The sequence below is a fragment of the Myxocyprinus asiaticus genome, chromosome 29, assembly GCF_019703515.2.
Source record: "Myxocyprinus asiaticus isolate MX2 ecotype Aquarium Trade chromosome 29, UBuf_Myxa_2, whole genome shotgun sequence".
In the NCBI taxonomy this organism is placed as follows: domain Eukaryota; kingdom Metazoa; phylum Chordata; class Actinopteri; order Cypriniformes; family Catostomidae; genus Myxocyprinus; species Myxocyprinus asiaticus.
This window is the reverse complement of record NC_059372.1, coordinates 31,735,972-31,762,479: the sequence shown is the minus strand read 5'-3', so window position 1 is coordinate 31,762,479 and position 26,508 is coordinate 31,735,972. Positions and strand designations below refer to the sequence as shown.

The following is a 26,508-nucleotide window of genomic DNA, read 5'->3' as shown; positions in this document are numbered from 1 at the left end:
AGCTAGCGCTTGAATTGGAGGCTAGGAAAGTTGAAGCTTCAAGGCTTGTTCCAGTTTTGCAGTCACCTTTTGATGTTGGTCAGCATATCAAAATGGTTCCTTCATTTTCCGAACGTGATGTAGATAAGTATTTTGCTAATTTTGAAAGAGTCGTTACCTCTCTGAAATGGCCGGAAGGGGTCTGGACTAGGGTTGCTCCAATACAAAAATATTGGCTTTGGTACGATGGTGTTTAATCAAATTGACACATACAGCTTTAATCAAATAAAAATATAATACTTTTTTTTTTTTTTTACCAAAAATTGCAATTGTATTTTTGGCAAAATAAAATTCTGCACAACAGAGCTTCACAGTATTAATGAAAACATTAATGAAAAAAATAAATCTGATTACCTGTGGCACAAGTTGCTGCTATGGCTGAATAACAACATGCTGAAAATACACTTATGTTTGTGATGTTGTTTATAGATATTAATAATAATAACAATAATAATAATTATTATTATTATACAACCATTTAATATTATATAATTGTTATGAGTATTATTGCTACTTTTTGAATATTACATTTTTATACAGTAGATATATTTTTCAGTCTTCTATTTTGCGCATCCAGTTGAATAGAGTTTTTATTTTAGCGGGACTTTATTTTGACATACCTTTTGAGTTTTTCCTGTTTTTGAGGGGTTAGTTATATCAAGTTTACTATTAATGCTGGGATACTCCCGTCGCGACTCTCGAGCTGAAATCTCAGAGTACACACTGGAGGAGTTCATTTAAGTGTTAACAGCCGTTTATACTATAAACACACTGCACCAGTAGTGTGTGTTGCGTCTGTGTGAGTGTGTGCTTGTGTGTGTGAAGCAGATGACAGAGCGGCACCTCTTGTTTATTCTGTTGCATGCAGCGCATGTGGCTGTATATTATTTAATTAAATTACATCCTTCTGCTGTTTAATGATCACGCTTGGCCATATCCAGAGGTTTTTTTTTAATTTTATTTTCAAATTGTCATTGATTTCATCTCAAAACGGTCACATCTCATATCATTGTGCTTATGACAGCATACTGTAATTTGGTACCGAAATTAACAACAACGTGATATCGTACCATTTCAATTTTTTGGGTATTTTATTTTGGTACTTAGGCTGCCTTCATGTGCTATCAAAATTATCCTACTTCCCACTTCTGAAGTGGTAATTATGAGTATGTCGTGTTGTTGTCGGAAAGAACAGGAAACATGGACGACGGCAGGTTCATACATATTTCTTGAGAAAATTTTATTTTGACACCATAATACATATCACTCAGTTAGCTTGCTGACGATAATGGAATTTTGGTCAAATGCAAACTATTTTCACTGTGTAAAAATGTACAAAATGCATCAAATGGTTACTGATATGAATATGACCGAAACTGCAAGCGTTAACAATTAGCTGTATTTAGAAAAACGAATAAAACCTGTCATTCACTATAGAAACCGTATTCTCCTCTGCCATGTGGAAAGTTTACAACTCCTCCCATCTTGGAAACTCGGGTATCAAAATTATGACTTGAGGGGTCGTTCATGTGCAACCTCCGAGTGGGAAACTCGTATTTACAATAATTCCGATAGCACGTGAAGGCAGCATTACTTCATTAGAACTGGTAAACCGCGCAACCCTAGTCTGGACCCTGCCTTTGCGGTGTGTTTTGTCTGGGAAAGCACAAGAAGTGTTTTCAGCGCTTTCTGAATAAGAGAATATATACTTTAAAAAGGTCAAAACAGCTATTCTGTGAGCTTATGAAGGACAACAAGAAACAAACTTATGTTGAGTTTGCTAGGGAAAAGGAGACCATGTTTACTCTGTGGTGTCAGTCTCAAAAGGTGGAAATTCTAGAACATTTGAAAGAATTTATTCTTGTTGAGGAATTCAAGAACTGTGTACCAGAGTCTGTGAACACTTACTGTATCTGAATGAGAAAAAGGCCATTACATTAGCTAATGCAGCTGTGTTGGCCGATGAGTTTGTCCTAACTCACAAAGGTTCTTTTGGGGCTAGACTGTATAATATTCAAGAGTAAAAAGTCACCTCAAAACTGGTGGAGGCCTCTGTGGCAGGGAAAGGTACTGTGCCAGGCATGCCTCCTTGGAACCAAAGTTCCCCACCAGATAAGAAAGCTGAGGTAGTCTGTTTTTATTTTTCCAAGTCAGGACATAACATTTCAGAATGCACGGTTTTGAAAAAGAAAACTTTAAAGCCAGTGGGATTGGTTGGGTTTGGACAGCTTGCAAATGAACCATAGCATTTTCTTGTTCCCAGACTTTGCGAATTCGACAAGAGAAAAATGTGATCGATTCAAGAAATGCAAGAAACTGTTACATCAATGGAAGGTAGCTTTTGCACTGATGTTCCCGGCCAAATTGAGAATAGATACTAAGGATGGCCGCAAAATATTTACATACCCACTGCAAGCAATGTGCTTCATAAAGTCAATGACTGAGTAAGTTATTTGTGGTTCTCATGTTGCAGCCGAGCGGGCCTGACTCACTGAGCATTCACTTGATGGTCCGAGGAAGCGGAGCGCCGTTTTTGTTTCTTTTTGTGCTGGTTCCGCCTAGCAGCTCGAGTTTGTATTGTGGAATAACACTCCTTCGGGACAGTTTGTGGATGAATCTCCACTTTCTTTGTGCTTATGCCTCCTATTGGCTGGAGTTTGTTTTGTGGAATATTTTTTGCAGGACACTGGAGTGATTAGGTCAGTTGCTGCACTCATGTAACAGCCGAGTGGGCCTGACTCACTGAACATTCACTTGAATGTCCGAGGAAGCTGAGCGCCTTTTTTGCTTCTTTTTGTGCTGGTTCCGCTAGCGGCTGAAGCTTGTTTTGTGGAGGAACACACCTTCGGGACAGTTATCTAGATTAATCTGCACGCTCTTTGTGCTTATGCCTCATATTGGCTGGAGTTTGTTTTATAAATTATTTTCTGTTCTGTAATTCTGTCTCACAAAATTTGTATAGAAACACCGGACTTGAGCAATCCGATGACAAAGTTGTTGCGGGGGCTCTCGTAGGCGTACATGGACTGTTTGGGTTTAGAAGGATGGACGACATTTGGCACTGTCGTGCACAGGGTTAATGCGCATGTTTTTCTTTTTTCTGTTTATTTATTTATTTATTTATTTATTTTTTTGGGGTGGGGGGGGTTCGGGGTTTGATTGTTGCACTAATGTTGGAATGTGGTTGTTATAATTTTATTTTTGACACACAATCATTTTTTTCTAATATGTCAAAAGTTAATATGAGCGGATCATCTCTCTTCACGTGGAATGTGAATGGGTTGGGGCAGCCCATAAAGATAAAGTATGGGGTGGACATGTTTTCATTAGTGCTGGCTCAAGTAAGAGCAGGGTAATCTTTACATTGATAAGTAAGCATCTACAATTTAAATGTCTCAAACAGATTAAAGATAAATTAGGAAGAGTCATTTTTGTTTTAGCAGAAATTCAGGGGCAAAGGTTGAATTTGGCTAATATTTACGCACCTAACGCTGATGATCAGGGCTTTTTTACAGATCCTGAAGGGATGTTGCAAGCCACTGGCAGCCCTCATGATATAATATTGGGAGGAGACTTTAATTTATTTATGAACTCAGTCCTTGATCACAGTGAAGCAAAAGTGTGTAAGCCCCCTAGAGCAACAGTGATGCTTCACAGGATGTGTAAAAATCTTGGTCTTACAGATATTTTGGGACTTTTGAACCCATCTGGTAGGGACTATAAATGTTTTCATCAGTCCTAAAGATTTATTCTAGAATAGATTTTTTTTTTTTTTATATCTAAGTCCCTCATTTCATCTGTTGTTAATTGTTCAATTGGAAACATTTTAGACTCAGATCACGCCCTGGTGAGTTTAGAGGTGTTGCCACATACGGAGAAAAAGAAATCATATAGTTGGTGCTTTAATGTATCCCTTTTGCAAAATCCTGAATTCCAACAAATGCTAAAGACTGAAATCAGTGTCTATATGGAGACCAACTGGTCCTCAGTATCCTCTGTGGGCGTGGCTTGGGAGGCACTTAAGGTGGTTCTTAGGGGTTGGATCATACAGTATCCCTCATTCATCAAAAAATCCAAAGCACGAGAACTTGTGGAGTTGGAAGGGAATATTAAAAGGGCAGAGGCAGAGCTGAAGTGCCGAATGTCATCTGATGGCCTCAGGGAACTGACCCGATTGAAATACAGATATAATACTATTTTGTCATGGAAGCTGGAGTGTTGGCTATTCAGGGCAAGACTGTAATATTTTGAGTTGGGGGACAAAGCTTTTGGCTATATATATAAAGCAGAAAGTGTCTTTTTCTACCATTCCCTCAGTGAAATCTGCTGGTGGTGAAATATTTACAGTACCTCAGCCATTGATATTAATAATGCTTTTAAAGAATTATATCTTGATCTCTACAGTTCCACATCTTCGTCTACTGATGAATACATTAGAAACTTTGTGGAACCGTTAGAACTTCCTAAATTGACGAATGAGCAAAAAAAGTATCTTGATTCTGAGATAACCTTGGAGGAACTTGGTGAGGTAATTAAGGCCTTGCCTACAGGCAAGGCTCCGGGGCCAGATGGCTTTGCTTCTGAATTTTTTAGATCTGGCTCCACTTTTGTTAGAAGTTTATATGGAATAATTAAAGAATGGAAAGCTTCTGCCAACCATGACACAAGCCTGGATCAGTCTGATTCTTAAAAAGGACAAAGATCCAAGCGAGTGTAAGAGTTACCATCCAATTTCCCTGATCCAGCTAGACATAAAATTATTGTCAAAAATTTTCATGAAGAGTTATGACGTCTCTTATACATACAGATCAGGTGGGGTTTATTCGGGGCCACAGCTCTTCTGATAACATTAGGCGTTTCATCAATATTATGGGGTCAGTGGTGAATGATCAGACTCCGGTTGCGGCCATCTCACTTGACGCCAAAAATGCGCTTGATATGGTAGAAAGGGATTATCTTTAATATTTTGGAAATATACGGGTTCGGGAATACATTTATTGGATGGATTAAGTTACTTTATAGACACCCGGTAGCGGCAGTACAAACAAATGGATTAATTTCAGATTATTTTACTCTGGATAGGGGCACCCGGCAGGGTTGCCCTTTTTCCCCATTATTGGTCAGTCTTGCCCTGGAACTATTAGCTGCCGTGTGTGAGGGAGTCGACATGGAGGTCGAAGGTAGAATCCATACGCAGCAAGTTTGTTAAGAAAGAGCAAACAAATCCAAGACACAAGGAAGAGACATAATCGTTGATGCAGGCAAAGTAGTCGTTAACAGGTAATCAATCCAACCAGGCAAACAGAGCAAAACAGTATTCCAAGAATCAGTAATCAATGAAGCAGGCACAGTGGTCATAACAAGAAGGCAATAAACAGGCAGTGGAAATAACACTTGGTAAGGCAGTGAAACTGGCAATACTTCGGAAAGTACCAATGGAAAAGCATGGCTATTTATATGATGCAAACAGGAAGTCACCATAGAAGAAATGGTATAGTGTCAGTATTCGGGAGAGGGCTCCCTCTGGTGGTCGGCTGAAGGGATACCAGCTTCATTCATTACACCGTGATAAGAAGGGAAGATAATTTTCCAGGGGTGGTGGCGGGAGGTGTGGCGCATAAACTTTTGCTTTACGCAGATGATATTTTATTATTCGTCTCCGACCCCATTAGATCTATGCCTTGCCTCCACAGAATTATTAATTCCTTTTCCAAGTTCTCAGGATACAGAGTCAATTGGTCTAAATCTTGTAGCTCTGACTCTGACAGCGTACTGCCCAGTAATGGCTTTCCAGCTGGCTGCCTTCCAGTGGTCCAAACAGGGCATTAAGTATTTGGGCATTTTATTCCCAGCAAATTTGTCTGATTTAGTCAGAGTTAATTTTGACCCCTTAATAAAAAGTTTTTCGAGCGATGTGTGCAGGTGGGCTTCATTACATTTATATATGATTGGGAAGGTTAATGTTATTAAAATGAATTGTGTTCCAAAATTTACCCACCTGTTACAATCACTCCCTGTAGATGTCCCCCTCTCTTATTTCAAGCAATTTGATAGCATAGTGAAGTCCTTCATTTGGAATGGTAAGCGACCTATATTCCATTTTAATAAGTTACATAGGCCGATTGACAAAGGTGGGCTAGGCCTACCCAAGATTTAGTTTTATTATTATGCATTCTGCGTTTGAGGGTGAGTCTCTTTCTTGCTTTGAACGAGAAGCACAGGCAGATAGAATCTGCCCGTTTCTCCTGAAAACGGAGTGGGAGAGGTTACTGCTGTTGCTCAGTTGGACCAGGTTGATCGTGGTCAAAATAGTTGTCGAAGCTGACCCAGTTGTTTCAGCCTCTGAGAAAAATAATGCTACATCTGTCTCATTTGATGTCTTCTCTGAAGACATAGTCCTTCAAGAGATAGAGTTGACAGATGAGTTCTTATTCTCCATTTTTAATGTCTTCCGAGAGAATCTGATTGGAGAACAAATGGCTGACTTGACTTTGAAAACGTTGTTTTCAGAGGGAGAATCTGGAACAGAGTCAACATCATATTACTTCTTAACAGAAGGGTTACTGCTAAGGAAGTGGGTCCGTGACCAGGATCCCCTTACTAAAACATGTGTTCACATTGTAGTCCCTCTTAAGTTTAGAGAGTATGTAATTCAGTTGGCTCATGATGGTGTAGCTGGGAACGCTGGCGTGAGGAAAACTTATGATCAGTTGTAGCACAAATTCCTTTGGCCTGGTTTAAAAAAAAAAATTGGCGAACCTCATCAAATCATGCCATGTATGCCACCTTACTGGTAAGCCAAACCAGAAGGTACCAGTGGCCCCTCTGCAGCCTATACCAGCTATATCCAACCCATTTGAGCATCTGTGAGTAGACTGTGTAGGTCCCCTGCCACGATCAAAAGCTGGTCATTTGTATTCACTTGCAGTCATGTGTTTATCTACTCGTTATCCAGAAGCATATCCTTTGAGATCTAACGCTACTAAATCCATCCTGAAAGCTTTACCCAGTTTTATGTCTACTTTTGGTATACCAAGAGTTATTCAGACTGATCAGGGCTCAAATTTTATGAGCCAACAGTTTGCAAAGACTCTTCGACAACTGAAAGTTAGGCATAATATTTCTATTGCATACCACCCTCAAAGTCAAGGTGCCCTCAAGAGATTTCATCAGACCCTGAAGTCACTTCTACGGTCCTTTTTGTGGAGCTTGGGTCTGATCCTGAACCTAGTCCTTTCGGTGCTCAGGTGTGTTTTTAAGGTAATTATGACCGGGAAGGCATTTGGCAACCCTGTATGGACCTGCAAATCGAGCCTGAAAAGGACTGTTAATCAGGGGCAACAGAGCCAACACCTGGTCCCCGAAAGGGAGTACAGGTTTGCTATATAAATATTTTGAAGCCTTATTTTCCTCCTATGTCTTCTGTTGGACTGGTAACCTCTGTTTTACCAGCACAACCTGTTGACTCTTTACATCCAACTGAGGAGGAGATCTCCCTGTAGAAGAGCCTACAGGGGTCTGATATATTTGCTAATGATATGAGTTATTGAATGGCGGATGAGAAATTCAGAGATGCGTAGTCAATTGGTTCTCTGTTTACCACATTTAGCTGAGATCGAGAAAGGGGACATTCTTCAGTTGGTAGAGTCTTTTCCCACCTTGTTCTCAGATGTGCCTAGTTACACATCCGTAATTGAACACGACATTGATGTGGGGACCGCTCAAACATTTAAACAACATGCATACAGAATGAATCCCACAAAACGTGAATTGTTGCAAAAAGAGGTTACCTACCATCTGGATAACAGTCTAGCTGAACCTAGCTTTAGTCCTTGAAGTTCACCCTGTCTCCTTGTAACCAAGCCGGATGGATCCTATAGGTTTTGCACGGACTAACATAAGCTTAACTCTGTCACTGAGCCAGACTGCTACCCTTTACCCCGCATAGATGACTTTGTGGATAGGGTGGGGTCTGCGAGTTTGTAAGCAAATTTGACCTTTTAAAAGGGTATTGGCAGGTGCCATTGACTGCCAGAGTGAGGGAGTTGTCTGCATTTGTGATGCAGGTTGACTTCCTGCAATATAAGGTTATGCCTTTTGGAGTTCAAAATGCTTCAGCCACATTCCAGCGCCTAATAAATAAGGTACTGTCTGGATTATCTGGATGCGAGGCTTACCTGGATGATGTGGTCCAGTATAGCTCATCCTGGTGAGACCATCTGGACCAGATGAGGGAGTTGTTTGTTCATTTAGCCAATGCATCCTTAAAAAGAGCACCTATTATGGTTTTTCAAATATTACCTTTCATGTAGTGTGTTATATAGCTGTTTGTGAATGTAAAAAAGTCTGCAAAGTTTCAAAAATCAAAGTGTTACGAAATAATACAAGTTATTGACAACCAAAAGAAAAAACCTATTCAGAACACCTGAAACGAGTCGTTAATAATTCCAAACTTACTTCCTGTACTGACCTACATAATTTGGTAACAAAAAACCTGCCTCTGGTCTGTTTACATGTACAGCCAGTGCACGCTGTTAGCCTGTTAGCTGTTAGCCTCTGCTAACCGGGTAACTAACGTTATTGTCAAACTACATATAAACTTACCACTGAGAAACGTCCAGTTCTCGTCGTGCTTGCGATGGTGGTTCGGGTTGATCTTCCAATGTATCACTATCGGACTTGGGCTCAAATTGGTAAGGTAAAACAGACATTTTTTCAGACAGAGCTGAAACTCGGATATGGTAGTGGGCGTTTCCTTTCTGACATGTGCTGTAAGCGGTAGACCAATCACAACAGACTGGGACATCTGACCAATCAGAGCAGAGTAGGCTCTCTGAAAGGAGGAGTTTAGAATGAATCCTTTAGAATGGATCATTGAAGGAGTCGTTTTTGACACTGGGAAAAAAAGGTAATGCTGCAATTTAAATTATGAGCAAATTAAAGTGTTTTTTTTTTACCTTGGATGCATGTAAATCTATTGTATGAGACCTTTAAAACAAAATTAGGCACGTTTAAAAATCATAATAGGTGCACTTTAACTATAAATCTGGCCAAATGTGCATTTGGTAAAGTTATGGTCATGTACCTGGGCAAGGTAGTGGGAAGTGGACAGGTCTGTCCAGTTGAAGCCAAAGTTGAGTCTATTTGTGCTTTTCCAATACCTTCAAATCGCAGGGAGCTGCACAGGTTTTTTAGGAATGGCAGGGTATTACCGTGGGTTTTGCCCAAACATTGCCACAATTGTGCCTTTGACAGACCATATAAGTCCCAAAGTACAATTTGACTGGTCTGAGGCTTGCCAACAGGCATTTGATGCTGCTAAGGCCTTGCTGACTCATGCACCTGTACTTGCCACACCAAATTTTCATCAGCCCTTTTGTTTAGCTGTTGATGCCAGTAACAGCGGAGCATGTGCCGTTCTTTTACAGAGAGGCCAGGATGGGTTTGAATATCCCATATTATATTTCTCTAAAAAGTTCAATGTCCATCAGAGAGCTTATTCCACCATAGAGAAGGAAGCACTATCCCTTGTCCTGGCCATACAGCATTTTGAAGTCTATTAGGGGTCATCTGCCAATCTGATCATTGTCTATACTGATCATAATCCCTTGGTGTTTTTAGACAGAATGAAAAATCATAACCAGAGGAGTCTAATTTTTAAACCATTCCACCTTGATATTAGACATGTTTCAGGTAGTGATAACATAATAGCAGATGCTCTATCTAGAGCATAATATTTTGTGGCCTATGGTGTGTCTCCCTCTTTTCTCTTCTCCTCTCTATCCTGTTTACCTAGGGCCCAGGATGCAGGAGACCAGGCGGAGTGGGGATCAGATGGGTGAGGCCACAGGAGGTCGTTTTTTTTTTTTTTGTGTGCTCCATTGAAGAGCACTTTTGAGGAAGGAGGCGTTATGACCCCCTGAACACCTACCGGTCCTGCTGTGTAGTGCAGTGGCTGGTTTGTTGACGGGTGGATTATATTATTAATTAACCCTCCTATAGTTGGCAAGGTATAAAGAGTCACCTGCCTCCTTTGCTCTGTCTCTCTTTCAATTCATTCCTTTTTTTCCCCTCTTTTTTTATTTTTATTTGTGCCAGACCAGCACACACACAGACACATGCATTTCTACATTTTTCAGTTCTATTTTTCATTATTTATTTTTTTCCCCCCTAGACATGTCCAAAGTTGCTGTATTTAACTTTTTCCAATTCATTTGAATAAACTTGTTTTTTTTTGGAATTAAAGTAATTGTTTGCCTTTTTATGTTGTGGTTTACGAGCCAGCCGTAACAGTATGGGACCATGTTTATGGGTATTTCATTTGAAAAAAATGAAATGTATAATTAAAAACTACACTTACAGCAGTACAATACAACCTACTGTACATTTTATATATAATATATATACTATTTTTTTTTATTATTGTATAATGTGTATTCTATATTGTGTGTATTGTATAATGTACATTGTATGTAATTATTTGTATATTAGATTTTAAATTGTGTTTAAATTTGATGTTTAGTGTAGATTGGCACGTCTCATCACTGTCATGACTACTATGTTGCTCGGAACTGCACCCAAGAATTTCACACACTATTGCACTTGTGTATATGGTTGTGTGACAATAAAAGTGATTTGATTTGATTTGAAGTGAAACCCATTCCTTTTTAATTGTACTTGAATTGGAATTACAATTCTGCATCATGTTTTCTACCTCATTTAAATTTCAGAAATTTGATTGGAATGTACAATTAATTCTCAATTCAATTCTGAATGGTCCAGATGAATGGATGGATTGATGGATCTGAGTAGTCGGAGCACACAGAGTTATTTACAGAGAGAGGAGTACTTGGAAAATGTGATGGAATAAGACAGAGAGGCTGCCTGAGGGAGAGAAAGGGAAAAAAAATTAGAGCAGGAGGGTTCTGATATGAATTAGAGCGTGGTGCTTGTACAGAGAGGCATTGTGGATACCCAGCTGCACCCTGGCTGTGGTTCAGACACAGAGAAAGAGAGGAGAATCCACTCTCACGTAGTACTCGCAAACAGGGCCTGTGTTCCTTGTTCCCCCTCACAGTCCCCATTTACCCCTTTCAACCTAAAACAACACTACATCCTTCCTTTATACGTCCCCTAAATGTTGTCAGCAATGAATGACCAAACGTGGAACCATCGATAGTACTGTAGAATAGTTTTTGTAAGCAGGACTTTTAGGTGTAATTCTACATACAATTAGGCTATTGGGTCCGTGTACTTTTGCATCCATTCTTTTTTACTTTTTAAACCCAAAAATGAAAAACAAAAAATGCGGTTTCTTCTTTATTTGTTTTAACACTAATGAATAGAATAAGCAGATACAAACTAATTTTCTGTTCACTATTTCAATTTCTATTTAAAAATTAATAAAGAGAAAAGGGAAAATGGAAAATGGCTTCATTTTCGTTTTCTTTCATTATTTAAAAATGTATTTACGGCTTGAAAATTTGATATGCACATGTGAGCGGCATTGAAACACCCCTTTTATCTGATTGGTCAACCTGCCCTGTCTTCTGTACTGCCTTACTCCTATCAGCCAGAATTAGAGTTGGGACTGCTGTAACCGTAACCTATGCATGCCATTTGTATTAGAATCTTGCTGCTTACATACATATGGCATGCATAGTTTACAGTTGGTGGTGGTTCGGGACAATATTTAAAGAAAACTGAGACAAATTTTCAGAGCGATCCCAACTCCTATTCTAGCTGAAGGCAGTAGGATACAGAAGACGGGCAAGTTGACCAATCAGATGAAAGGGGCGTTTCAGTGCCGCTCACATGTGCGTATCAAATATTCAAGGCGTAAATTAATTTTTTAAACACTGAAGGAAAACAAACACTGAGCCTTTCCCCCCAATCTTGTTTATTCCTTTTTAAATAGAAAATGAAATGGTCAACAGTAAATGAGTTTGTATCTGCTTATTTTATTTATCAGTGTTAAAACCAATAAAGAAAAAAAACACATTTTTAGTTTTTCATTTTTGGGTTAAAAAGAGAAAAAGGAATGGATGCAAAAGTACACGGACCCTATTGGTTGTTTTGTTTTTTGTGTTTCGTTTCATGGTTTTGTTAAGGGTGTGTCTTCATTTTGACTTGCCAGACATAGGTATAGCTACATTACTGCAAGTAGGCCTACAGAGTTGCTGAAATGGTTTTGTCTGTGATCACCATTACATGCCATTGTGTGTTTAAGACAGATTTGTGCATCTGTGTATCTTTGTTTGCTCAACACTGATAATTGGCTCTTTAAAAGTTACTGCGGTTTTATGATCAAAAGCTTTTAATTAACTCTCCACCACCTTCAGGGACCCATGAATCATTAATGTATGAGCCAGATAACTTTGATAATTCTTCCTCAGTTATAAACTGAAAAGCACCATTAAAAACACTATTACCACGGGTCACACAACTTGTGTTACCTCTGCGCCACTAGCAGCAACTAAAAGAACTGTAATAATAGATGAAAAATAATGATTGTCATACAGATTTCCCAAACACTCCCTTTCTTTCATTGTTTGGACAAACATATAGTCCCGTCCCATTTGCTTTCCATTGGCGGAGTCAATTTTACTATGTTGGGCCACTTGACCAAACATATTGCAGTTCCATTTGATGACACTGCACCTTAAAAACACCTTGCTGATCTCCCTCCCTGGGCATTGTGGTTTTTAGGTGGCTAAGGACGTGTCCATCCGTGTCCACAATGAGCTTGATGCTGTGGAGAAGAAGAGATCTCGTCTGGAGCAGGAGAATGAGGAGTTGAGGGTGAGGCTACAGGATCTGGAGGTGGCCAAACAGGTCCTGCAGGTAGAGATGGAGAAGACCAGAGAGGTGAGAGAAAATGCAGATCATTGTCGAAACTTTCACAGTTCTTCTGCAGGTATGATATATGATCACAGTGAGATCTTGAGTAAAAGCCATGGCACACTGTGCAACTTTCTGTCAGACTGTATGATACACATCGTGTATTTTACAAGTACTGTTTTGCCATTTTAGCTTAAGTGAAATGAATGCGAGTTCTCCAGGCTTTTCAGGTAGTCGCCTGTAATTTTGGGAAAATTAGACTATTAATTAGTTTCATATGCTCTGAAATTCTGCATGGCTTCATTAGGAGCTCCTGGGAATATTTCTAAAAGGAAATGTGTTTATATTTGACTTGATTTGGCTTGGGGCAGAACTCTTAATGTTGACACTGTTGTTTAACTTAAGGCACAGAGCACCACTATAGTCAAAGCGGCAGGAGCCGAAAGCCCAGGGCTGGTACTGATTTGTTGACTTTCTCTGTTTAAATGTCAGCTTGGCTGGGTGGTGGAAGGGGAGCACATGAATTAAGTGTTAGATTTTTCTTTAGTGACAGTTTAACAAGCAGGAACATAAAGCATGCTCCTTGTGTTCAGTTAATTCTGTTTTTTTGGCCTGCATTCTTTCCTTTTCTCTTACTGATAAATGTTTCTTTGTCTTATGAGTCATAGATCGTTGGCTGGATTGTTTGCATTGATTCAATGGTTCTTCTGTGCTCTATTAACCATGTCTGTTGCATGATAGAAAGTGATGATGAATGCACTATTGTATAAATCAACGTTCACGATTGGTTGGTTTACAAATTTCCTTGAAAATCGTTATATGGGGTGTTTTTATACTGCTGGTATGGTCAATGCCAGCGCTCTGATTTGCTTGGTTGTGCTGCTATGGGTGGGCTCAAGTCTGTTCTGCGTTCTCATTGGCTTGGAGTAGGATGTGTGCCACTCTTGTGTTGTTGAGGACTGAATTCTTGGCATAACGGGCACTTATGTTATACAGCAAGAGAGTGAGAGGGTTCATACTTAACTGAAAATACAGAAAAGAGCCAGTAAAGCATTTTAGAAAACAGATCACTGAAAGGATGAAAGGATCATTGCAGGCATGTAAAAGAAGATGAGAAAGAGAGGATTGGGTCTGAGTTACTGATTTTGAAGGACAAAACATTTGTTGCAGATCAGCGAGTTGCCTAAGATGGTGGTTAGATGATCTGACTAATCATGATCTCTTTCACTGACATACTCAGGATAGGACAAAAATAGATATATTAAGATGATTTGTTGTTAGGGATGGTAATTGTACAGAATTTAACCTCCTGAGACCAGAGCATGACCGATGTGTGCATTTTCCATTTCCCTTTTTGATTTATAACTAGTAGCACCTAATGAACATGCAAAATAATAATAATAATAATAATTCTAGAGCAAATAATTTTCTTAAAATTGATGTCCACATACTGTATGTGGACAGCAGGACTAAGTTGTGAAATTTTAAATAATACCAAGCTATAGAAAGTCAGATTTTTTTAATCAAATTGTTTATGTTTCGAGGAAGGTTGGTTGTTCATGTTGAGACATTACAGACATTACATCAGAAATTAGCATAATTAATTCTGATTCAAAGTATTGGCCAGCATCATCCAATCACTGCCAACTATGTTAAAATAAAATTACACATTATAAATTCTAAATCTATGTACTGATTACTGTTGTCCCATGTATACCAACCATGTTGAGTGGTCCAAACATCATCTGTAGCCTAAAACTGAACTTTTGGTCTGATTTTTGGAGTAAATGTACTTAGCTGCATAAAGAGCTATAGGATGCACCCTTGCTCCTTATTTAGTGAGTGACTTAACTCCTGTCTGTCTGCACTGGTCTCAGAACAGTTCAAAATGCACCTTATTTTCATCTTAACTCCATATAAAACCTCTGAAAGCAAATTTTTTCAGCTTTTGGATGTACCTATTGATTCTCAATGTGACAATGCACAGTAAATATAGAATTTCTAAGGAAAAAATGCGCTAAAGTACACATTAGTGTACACTGTTTTTAGCAGCGTGGTGTTTTGCGATAAATCACTCATATAAAAAAAATGCCATATCAGATGAAACTTGAGACTGTATTCCTTTGATTCAAACAGGTTTCAGTGTAAAAACTTAATTGGGTTTCTTGCCAGATGTAGTTTTGTTGGCGTTTCTCCCAATGACTCCGCTATGATTGGCGCCATGTTGTTTTGTCACATGACTCTGTACATCGAAGGTTTAAACCTTTTCTGAAATGCCAAAGTCTTCTGAACTGAGTAAATGAATTTAAATTAGGCTTTGCATACAGCGAAGCCAAAATACAGCATCCACGCATGTGTACGCGGGGTTGCACAAGGTTAGAGATTCTGATTCCAATTTGGATTTATTAGCGGTTTGTCTATTCTTTTTACCTAAAAAAAAAACAGTGTTGGAAAAACAATTCCTAATGCATCCAGTACTCAGAGAAGCCTGTTGTCCAGTGATGAGATCATTTTGAAGATATTTTGACAGATTTTGACAGAACAGATTCCATCTGCAATGGAGGAATTCAGACATTACAAAACCGTTAATGGAACTAAATGCCATGAAAAGCATTCAGATCTAGAATTTAAAATAAATAAATAAATAAAAATCAGTTAAATAAGAACAAGTTGGTCCCCAAGCCTATCTGTCGTAATAAGTGTCTGATTTCAGATTTTTCAGCCATAATCAGTAGGCCTAATTGTTTAATTATTGAAAAGGATTGCCTTTTCATAACTTTTGTAGGTCACTGTGAAAAGGCCCTTTGCAAGCTGACCACGCTGATCTCATCAAATCGCCATCAAAATCCTCCCTTCCTGACACAAATAAACAGTCAAAATAAAAGCTTGCTGATGAAGGGCTTTTTTATAGCCTAGATAAAGCCACATCCAAAAAGAAAATTCCCTACAAGCACTCGATTCTCTGTCCTTTTTCATTCTCTGTCTCCATTCTTCATTTAAAACACAATCAGTATCGATGCAGCTGTCGCAGAGTCGCACGGGTGATTAGATGCACATGTCTGCTGGTGTGGGGTTATGAGAGGGTGTGTTTCTGTGTGTTTATGGGGTTCTGATGGTCGCTTTGTGGAGGGGCTGTTTTATAGCCATCAGGTGAGAAACAGCATCTTTAATAGAAGACTTCAGTATAGTAAGTGTGCAGTTAAGACAAGAGTACAAATCAGTAACTCTATATCTCTCTCTTTCCTTCTTTAAATAATTCCCTTTTATGTTCAAACATACACACTTTGATGTATATTATTTATAATACAAGAACAGTGATAGGTCACTAAAATGGCCCTGCCTGCTTTTATTAGTGTTTATATTCCACTTACAAAAAAGTACTGTGGCAGTACCATGGTACAGTGATGTTGTAACACTCTACCCTTATTAGGGAGAATACACAGAAAATAAATACAGTTCAGAAGCTCTTTATACCCCAGTTTACTTGTATGAACGTGTGAATCAAATGAAATCTACGCACCATGTAATCTTGAAACAAACAGTCAAATGTATTATACAAATATATATACACAAGCATCCACCCACCAATACAACAACATTTAATCCCTTCCCCTCCCAATAATATATACATGAATACTGGTGGAGCAGTATACTAAATAAAGTCTCTGTCTTTCTGTGTAACTGATAGTCTCTCCAGTAATGGTAGAAATGGATTGCTCTTACCACGGTAACAAACGTCCCGGTAGCGTCGATCCTTAAAATGCTCTGCGTTGTATAACATTCCGGTAAAGTAATCCAATGTCAAAGATGATGTGTCCAAGCACGAATCCAAACAAAAAATCAGATCAACTTAGAAAACACAGGTAAATCCAGCCAGCGGGGCAAACAGCATGCATGGAAGCGCAATCCAACGTTGTGAATCGTTTGAGAGAACTAATCACCTTGGAGAACAAAACACTCCCCAAATCATAATTGCCATGGTACCTGTCCAAAACCATGGTAGTACCATAGTATTTTTGGTATTTTTCTATTAGTGTTGTTATATAGGGATGTATTTTAGACTGTCCTCTCTCCATTACAGTAAAATTGATTGAATTCGATTAAGGAACACACAAAAATGATGTATTACATGTTATTGTATTAAATATTAAAATTTCTCTAATGACCCAAAGGAGAACTAGAGGGATGTGGAAACATTACTTGTTTGTATCTTACAATCAGAGCATGTATGATTGACTGGGATCATGTGTATACAGCTTGTTTGTTTACACAAAGTTCTTTACCCTTTGAGGCTTTACATTCTAGACTGTGCTAGAGGAAGCAGTCCTATGAGACTGACTGGATCTGTATTTATATTTTTCAGGATGTTGGTATCTTTGTTTTGCTCTAAGGGGGGAAACCCTGAGAAAGGAAGGAAGTGCGAGGTCACTGAGTCTGTGTTTGCTCTTATCGTCAGCCACTCTGGTCATGGCAAACACGCCAGCTTAGAGATGGCACAGCCAGCAAAGTCATGCATCAGGGCTATTTAAACTTTAAACACCCGCTTATTCTATAAGGACAAGGAACAGAGCATTTGAGGAATTCTGAGTATTCAGAATTCCTGAATATTCAGAGCATTTCAAGAACTCCCTGTAAGTTTGAGGAATGATATAGGATTCATATCGTGGTCACGTACTGTAGGTCTATATTTTAAGAACTAGTGCAATAAAATGCTGATACGTAGTAATGGCTGACTCACGGGGTATTTGACGATTATGAGAACAGTTATATGTCAGTAAAAACAGTCCTGTGAGGTTTTATAAGAAACTGTTTCCAGGTAGATGAACCATGTCATTATATGACAAAAGAGTTTATATTCCTCTTATATGCTCCTTAATGTGGTGGTACCATGGTATAGTAATGAAATCAGATGGTAATACCATGGTACTGAATGATTACTATATTCATGTATGATTACTATGGTATTCAGTATTGGGTAAGTTACTCAAAAATAGTAATACCTTAAAAAAAATAGAGGCTACTAATTACCTCTCTAAAATTGTAATCAGATTACTGTGCTGATTACATCACGGGGAAAGTAATCAAATTAAAAATGACTTTACTTTCAGTTACTTTCCAAAACAATTTTCACAGAAAATTTATTTTTTTCCACTCTGAAGACTGAGAAAATATAGATGTTATTTTGAATTTGTATTGTTTTTGTCTCTTCAGCTGCCTCAGAAACACAAACAGACGTACATATGAACATCATTTGTTTTAAATGTATTTTAATATAGTAAATAATAGTACATTAATGTTTAACCCATATAATGTACTTAATGTACTAATGTACTTAAATGTAATTTACCAACTTTAAAGTTGGTAACTGTAATCTGATTACAATAATTTAAATTGTAATGCATTACACTACTATTTTTATTAAAGAGTAATTAGATTACAGTAACTAATTACTTTGTAATCAGATTATACCCAACACTGATGGTACTCACACATGTACTTCACAGAAAACCATAGTATAGGGCTGTGCAATATGGACATTTTACATTCAAAAATACATTTCAGTGTTTAAAATTACATTAAACGAGGAAAAAAATTGTCTTCGCATAAATTCTAGATGATAGTGTTGTTTATTTCTTTCACCTTCCCAATTTCTATACTTTTCTTGCACTTGTATCTTTATTGTGCACTATATTCTGATTGGTGAGATCTTGTCAGTGTGCAAAAGATGTTTACCAATCAGAATGGCAAAATATAACATCACAGAATTCTGAAAAAAAACAAAACAATTGCAGCTGGCTTCAATTTAGAAATTGAACATGCTCATGTTGCGATTAGTTGCATAGCCCTAACATGGTACTACCATAGTAAATGTCCAAAAAACAAACAAACATGTATTTAGCATGGTAGTACTATAATACTTCTCAGTACTCTTTTGTTTTTTTCATGAACTAGATTAAGGAACACACAAACACAAATACACATAATATAGAAAGCATTCTATAACTGTGGGAAATATATAATTATACAAGAGTAAAAAGACTTCCCTTTATAAAAACATGTACAATAGCCACATTATATTGTATCAAATATTTACATTGCTGTTAGTAACACAAAGGAGAACTATATTGAGGCAGAATAGTTACTTGATTGTGAGGTCTTGAGTCTATGAAGGTTTGTCAGCTGTGTTTGCTGTGTATTGTGTGGCTTGTGTATTGTACAGCATCAAAGCACAGGGTGATTTTTTTTGTTTTTGTTTTTTTTTTTTGTTCTGATTGGAACACAAGAAAAACAGAGACTATGAGGTCAAATACACAGTCACATGGCCAGGGACAGAAACACACACACACACAAACACACAAATGCATGTGTAACCTTGATTTTGTTTTAATTTTTATGGCTTAATATGAGGAAAAACTTTGTCATCCTAGATAATTCCGCCCTATTCCGCCAATATTGTCGCCCATGCCTAAATCCACCACTGGCCATCATCGAGTGAAAAATGAATTCCCAAGTTTATCAAGATATCCTACAGGATAATGTCAGGGTGGCTGTGTGCCAGCTCAAGCTCAGTAGAAGTTGGGTGATGCAGCAGGACAATGACCCTAAACATCGAAGTACATCCACTACAGAATGGCTTCAAAAAAAGCAAATCCACCTTTTGGAGTGGCCCAGACAGAGCCCAGACCTTAACCCAATAGAGATGCTGTGGAATGACCTCAAGAGAGCCGTTCACACCAGACATCATAAGAACACTGAAGCAGTTCTGTAAGGATGAATGGTCCAAAATTCCTTCTGAACGTTGTGCAGGTCTAATCCGCAGCTATCAGAAATGCATGGTTGAGGTTATTGCTACAGGAGGATCTGCATTTGGCAAATGTAATTATATGACATAGGCTACTTGGCAAAATCATGGTCACTTCAGTGGGATAGTTAGATGTGCACCTTTTAATCAAAGGCCATTATATGTCTGAAACCAAGGCTCTGATTTCTTAACCAGAACTTCTCTATGTGGTCCACCTAATAGCTCTGTGTGTTTGTGTCTGTTTGTACACATTACACAGAGTGTTTGTAATTTCCAAAAGCTTCCACTTGACAGTTACAAGACTGAACAAATGGCACAGGCAAAACAAAAAAATAAGAGGATGTTTGGGAGGGAGCGAATATGCTGCTATACATCTCATGTATAGCAACTGCCTGTTCTATTTCTGTTTTTAATGGTGATATAATTGTGTTGTCTCCTGGATACGTTTCCACACCAACTCCATTAGGCGAACAGCACGTCACGTATTTAGATTGTGACTGCAAACCAACCAAGCTCAGCTGTTTGAAAAAGTTTTAAGACATGTCTGACAAAATTATACCTGTCAGATTTATGGACAGTTTTTTTTTTTTTTTTTTTTTGACAACATTTCTGCTGTAAATTGTTTGTCATATACATGATATGTATAGTTAGTTTGAAGTCAACATTAAATTGTTTGGGTATGGAACACCCACATTTTACAATCAATTTCTGGTGAATAGAATGAAGTCCCACTTATTTTTTTCTAGTTGAATATGCTGTTTCATCCAAAAATCACATTAAAAGGGATTGTGAAAGCTGTTTCATGTTGACTTTAAACTAAATTTGTGATACAGATATTCCTAACACTTTTGAATTTATTTTCTCACGCAGAGCTTGTATTGATCCACAATGCTGTATAATTTGAGACGTGTAGAGTATAGCTCCTGTGCACTGTTTTTTTTCCCAGGACTGAGGTTAAACAAATTTCATTTTCAGTGCCTTTGAGTATTAAAAAATAAAAATAAATCAATAGTACTGAATCGCAGCTTTCAGTACAAGCAAACAATGCAGCAGTGTATAATTTCTGTGCCATTTGTGGCACTTGTGACTATTTTTAAACAGGTTTTCACTGTCTTAAATTGTTGAGCCAAACATGTAGTCCTGTCCCAAACTTGCATTATTGCTTGAGCCAAAAGTAAACATATTCGGGTGCTCAAAAAAACAGAGCAATGTTTTGAAAGCACCACAGTGTTAACACTATACTACAACCTACGAATGACTTACTTATACACTCACGTAGCACTTTATTAGGTACACCTGTACATCTACATATTCATGTGATTATCTAATCAGCCAATCGGATGGCAGCAGTCCAGTGCATAAAATCATGCAGATATGAGTCAGGAGCTTTAGTTAATGTTCACATCAACCATCAGAATGGGGAAAAAATGTGATCTCAGTGATTTCGGCCATGGCATGATTGTTGGTGCCAGATGTATTTGCATAAGTGCAACAATCAATATTAATTTTCCGCTGTACACCTCAATGATTTGTTAAAGGCTAATTAATTATGGGTTGTTGGAATCTGTAGCAGGGAAAAAATAGAGAATCTCTAAATTGAAAGAGAGATTATAAGTTATCTTAAAAATTTTAAGAGCTCATTACAGACCGAGCTCCTAAATTGCTTATGGGGAAGTGCCCTGTGTATGAACTGTATTTACAGTTAAGATCTGCTGTTTTAAAGATAACTGGGGTGAGAACTGAGTTGAAAGATTGATTACTTAATCACAGGACAATCACATCTTCAGTGACTCTCTTCTGCAAAAGGATTTGATTACTGCAGCCCAGTGACCTGCCCACCTGCGAGAGTATAAGAGATCAATGCAATCTGTCTAGAGCTCATATGGCCAGCAGAGTATATACTGTATACTGGCTACTAATTTCATATATACCCAAAAATTTTGTCTAAAACAGTATGCGGGATGCAATAATATTCTTGTATACTGCACATTTTGAAAAAAATGTAATAGGTTGTGCATACAGAAAACATACTAGTCACGGTATGCATACAGCATATGTCAGAAATAGTGCTTTATTTACATCTGGATCTGTTAACCATAGCAGTTTAGTGGTATGTGGGACCACATCCAGTTAATATTGGGTTGAAATTGTGTATGTGTGTTTTCTTTAAATTAATGTGTTCATTAATAGAGAAAGGATATTGAATAACAAGTCTTTAAACCCCTCACAATCTAATTACACTTCTCTCTGCCAAATAATCTGGTTTATACTTCTTTCTGATATTGAAACGGATGCACTGTAGATTGGTGACAGTTGTTACGTAATGATCCTCTAAATGTTTGTCCCTTACAGTAATCTAATAATGATTTTTAGTGGCTTGCTGGGACATTATCTAAAGCATTTATTTCAGAACATTAGGTAATTAATGAGTAATCATAAATGATTGATCAATTAAATGTTGTTGGGCCTCATGTATTCAGATAGAAGACAAAGGCAGGCCTAACACATTCGTAAAAACCTAACTCAAGCCCCCACATACCAAGTCGTAAATCTTACTGATAAAAATCGCGCCAAAATCAAACAAAGGGAGTCCAAAACAGACTACAAATCCCATGAAGCCTTGCTCACTAAAGGATCGATCTCTCAACTCCTATTGGATGAGGCACCCAACAGAACGTCCCTGAAACATGACATCATCAGGAGTTGAAATACCTCTGAAATGCTTCCGGGATTTGCTTCCAGCAACTTTGTTCGCAGTGTATAGATGCAGCTCATCGCTGCTCTCAGGTGCAACCTCGTAGCACAACGAAGTAACGTCCGACTTGAAACTGTGGCCATACAATCTCCATCTCGCTGGACGAGTCGAGATTACTCTGTGTTCAACCGAACACTCTAACGGATCTGAAGGAGACCGCTGAGCAATTCGCATCTTCATCCGTTTGCCTACAGAAGTGAAGAGATTAAAGATTTCTCTTCCATCTTCAATCAAGTCGACATTTCTGAGTTCTCCGCCAGCCCGCCGAGAATCAGCAGCCATACGCCAGCAGACAGAGCGAGGAAACGGCCTCCCATCATCACCTGAGCCTCAAGGAACCGGGTCGGAGTTAAAGGATGGATGAACACACATTCTGCATCCTCGTGCGATTCAAGTAAGAGGTTTACGTCTGGGCAGAGATAGAATATTATAGTGTGTTATTCTTGTGTTTCAAGGTTTTTGCTTGTACAGTTTACAGACCGCCATGTCCGCTCATTATTAATACTCAGGGTATTAATTATCACAAATGAGATTTGTTGTATTGTGGTCCAACCACAGTTTATCCATTAAAGAGTCAAAGAACGCGGGACTGTTTACGAGCCATCCACCGCGTCTCTTGAGCGATAAACTAACAGCTGCTTTCTCTCCCACGATCGCGAAATCGGCTTTAGGGCTGTCACTTTATTCTCTCTCTCTCTCGTACTAACCACACACACGTGCGACCCCTCACAAACACACACACCCTCATGTGTTATAGGATTATTTTGATTTCCATATCTAATCATATCACTGTTTAGTTTGTAGTTGTAAGTCGGAAGTTTATTGACTGCATTGTATTAATTATTAATTGATATTACTGCATAAATAATCTTTGTTTATATTACAAAGAGAAGAGTTTTGGTATGTTTTGCATATGCCTGTGTCATGCTGATGGGATGTCAGTGCTCGGATTCAAGACTTCATTCATTGTTTTTTTCCCGAAAATCGATATTCTTCGGATGTCGATTTTCCTAAGGAAACAATCTAATATTGAGACTGTTATACTATCTGGTTATTAGTCCCTGATTTCAGGGTGGTGCCCCACCAATGTTAATCCTTATTAATATTCTGTTGATTTTTGATAATTGATAATTATCTTTGATGATTGTTGAATTTGAATGATCAATAAGCTAGTGTTAATTTTAATTAATGTTTCATCAATGTTAACAATTAACGATTATCTTTGATAATTGTTGATTTAAAGGATTAGAAGAGCTAACATTGATTCTCATCAATGTTCTATTGATTTTAATAATTAATAATTGTCTTTGATAATTATTAATTATTGCTAATAACCAAACTTGCTCCTAAACGTAGCGCACTACATTTACTGGAGCCCCATATGAGGTTTTAATGAGTTAGATTCAATTGATTAATCTAAATATTAATTAATAACTAAAGAAATAATTACCAATTATTTCTGATAGTAACACTGATCTAAACAACCAGTAAAGCCCTACAATGTGCTAATGTGAATTGTCACCTTGAATGTGAATAACTATGTGGACTACAAATGAGTTTTACTAATTATTGTGGCCTAATGTTCACATTTTGTGCTACCATTGATAACTTAACTAGATGTTCTTTTAAGTATGACCCCATTTTTTCCCACTTTTCCTGTCTGTCTTCACTCATCACCAACTCTGTAGTCATCCCAATGTGTGTCTAACGGTCAATGACTTCTTTGCATCAGTAATCCAATTTGAGGGCTTCAGACAGTGAACCACAGAAAAAAATTAAATATATACATACTACCATCTCCTGCCATTTGTATTACTTGTCCATCAAATTACTCTTTGGTTTTCTTTTTCACTCGATCACTCTCTTTCTCACTATCTTGTTCACTTGCTCAGATTTGTTATGTAGCCTCCTGGGGATTGAGAGTCTCTCCTGATGTATTTTGTGGCAAAATGAAAAGAAAATTGAATTGAGTATGTGCTGTATGTACTAGTTCAGGAGTAATATAAAAGGAAACATATGGAAATATTGTAATAGTAATAATAATAATTCCTTACATATTTGTAATGACAAATGTCTTTTAAAAAAAAGCATGCTGAATGGCATTGAAAAATAAATGCAGTGCATTAAAAATGCTTGCATTTTTGGGGATGCAATTTCATATGGTTGTAATTTATGCTGTGAATATTTCAACTGAAAACATTTCACACAAATTTCATCATGTAAAATTTTAATAAGGAGATTTGTCTGATACGATTATATTGTGATTCTTTATGTTTAGTGTATTGAGATTCAAAACTTGTTTCTCATTTATTGGACATTGGTGCTTTGAAAAAAAAAAAAAGTAAACAAAAACCTACATCTTCATCCTTTGTTAGGCATGTAAGATCTCGCTCACCATTTCAATCTTTTTCACAGATTCCAAAAACCTCCTCCAAATTCGGCCCCCATTCTGCTCTGAATGCCAAAAGGTCGTCCTTAGTACGAATGAGAGAACTAAGTGAGCAATGAGTGGAATGTTTGGAGTATTTTTCAGCTGCCAGGGTACATGCAGCTCGCAACCCAACATGCTAATGAGCGTCAAGTGCTTGCTATTCTCTTTAACGAGCGCATGGGCTCCCTGATTGAATTCCACTGAAAGGGAATGGCACACGATACAAAGACAAAGATCAGTTTATGTGGCTGTGGGGAGTTGGATTCAGTTAGCTTCTCCTGTAGACATTTTGTTCCTGTCATGACGTTCAGGCAGTAAATGAGGACAGATACTCGATTCAAAACCTTGATTACATTTTTAGGACAGATCAGAGATGAAGAAATGTTTCCTTTAGGCAGATTCTAAACATAATTATAGTTATCATTTATGAAAATGGTGGAAATTGATGTATGTAGCAATAAATATTTTTGTAAAAGTTTGAAAAGTTATAAATAATTTTAATGTGGTATTTGTTGTTTTGTTGTCTGATTTTCTGCCTTTTTTTTTTTTCCCATGATTGTGCACAAGCTGTGCAATATGTCCAAGTACAATAAACCGTGACTGCATTTGATTGCTATGTCAGTGGTGTTAATGAGGGACAAGCTGCTATAGTTAGATTTGATTGGACTACACCTGGGAGCAATTACCTCATGCTCAGTACAGGTGTGATTCACCTCACTTTCCTCTGTTTCTTAGTCATTAATCTTTTGAACTTCATTAAATGGCACACCGTAGGCACTGTTTCAAGTGACTGCAGGTTATCAACATTACTTAGTCTTAGATCCTGTTATAATCATGTTTTATTAATGTAAACAGGTCAGCAGTGTTTGGTGAGGTTAAATTACAAGATACAAAGAGATTCAAGCCCTGCATCCGATATTGCGTACTGTCAGAGTATGTATTGTATTTGATGAAGGACGCACTTCTCGGCCGGTATAACAGTACATTCTTTATGTAAGCATGCCAGTAGTATGAATATTCTGTATATACTTCATCAGGATATGTTGGCATTGTCCCATGTCCTGAATATATGAAGTAATGACAACAACCACAAAAATACTCTACTCTGGTTTTGTTAAACAAGCACCATTTCAGTTATAACATCTCACCTCTGGTTCTGTATCCCACACACACTCATATCTGCAGTTCCCTCATGGGCCTCAAGACTTTACATGTAATTATAAAAGTGTTTCCCAGCTCTAATTAATACTTGAGCCTGATAAGCACGAAAAAGCACCATCCCGATATGGGTGGACAGAAGCATATGTCATTCTTGAGTGCGAGAAAGCTTGAGGCAGACGCTGCCAAAACATTTACCCCGAATTCCTATTGACAGAAAAACTGCCCAATAAGGCTTTTGGATGGAAAGGAGAATGAAAATGTATGTTTACTTAGATTGGTGAAGGGTTTTGTGGGGAAGAAGCAGCAGTCATTTCAGCTCTTTGTGTAAGGCGTATTGTTTATCACTGCTATTCTGTTGCTGTAAACTAATTAACATACTGTTGTCATGGATCAAAGAGCTAGAATATCTCATTTCCAAATCTTGTGCAGAGTGGATGTTGTGCAGAGGTGTAAAACATGTGCGGGATCTTTGCTGCTCTA

At 37.9% G+C, this 26,508-nt stretch overlaps 1 protein-coding gene across 1 annotated transcript in view; it reads left to right on the top strand.

Moving 5' to 3' along the window:
• Positions 1-26,508, top strand: part of soga1 (suppressor of glucose, autophagy associated 1) — a 72,722-nt gene that overhangs the window by 19,172 nt on the left and 27,042 nt on the right. Inside the window, exon 3 of the mRNA XM_051662583.1 lies at positions 12,748-12,906. Coding sequence (XP_051518543.1) covers positions 12,748-12,906 — 159 coding nt within the window. The remainder of the gene's footprint in view (positions 1-12,747; positions 12,907-26,508) is intronic.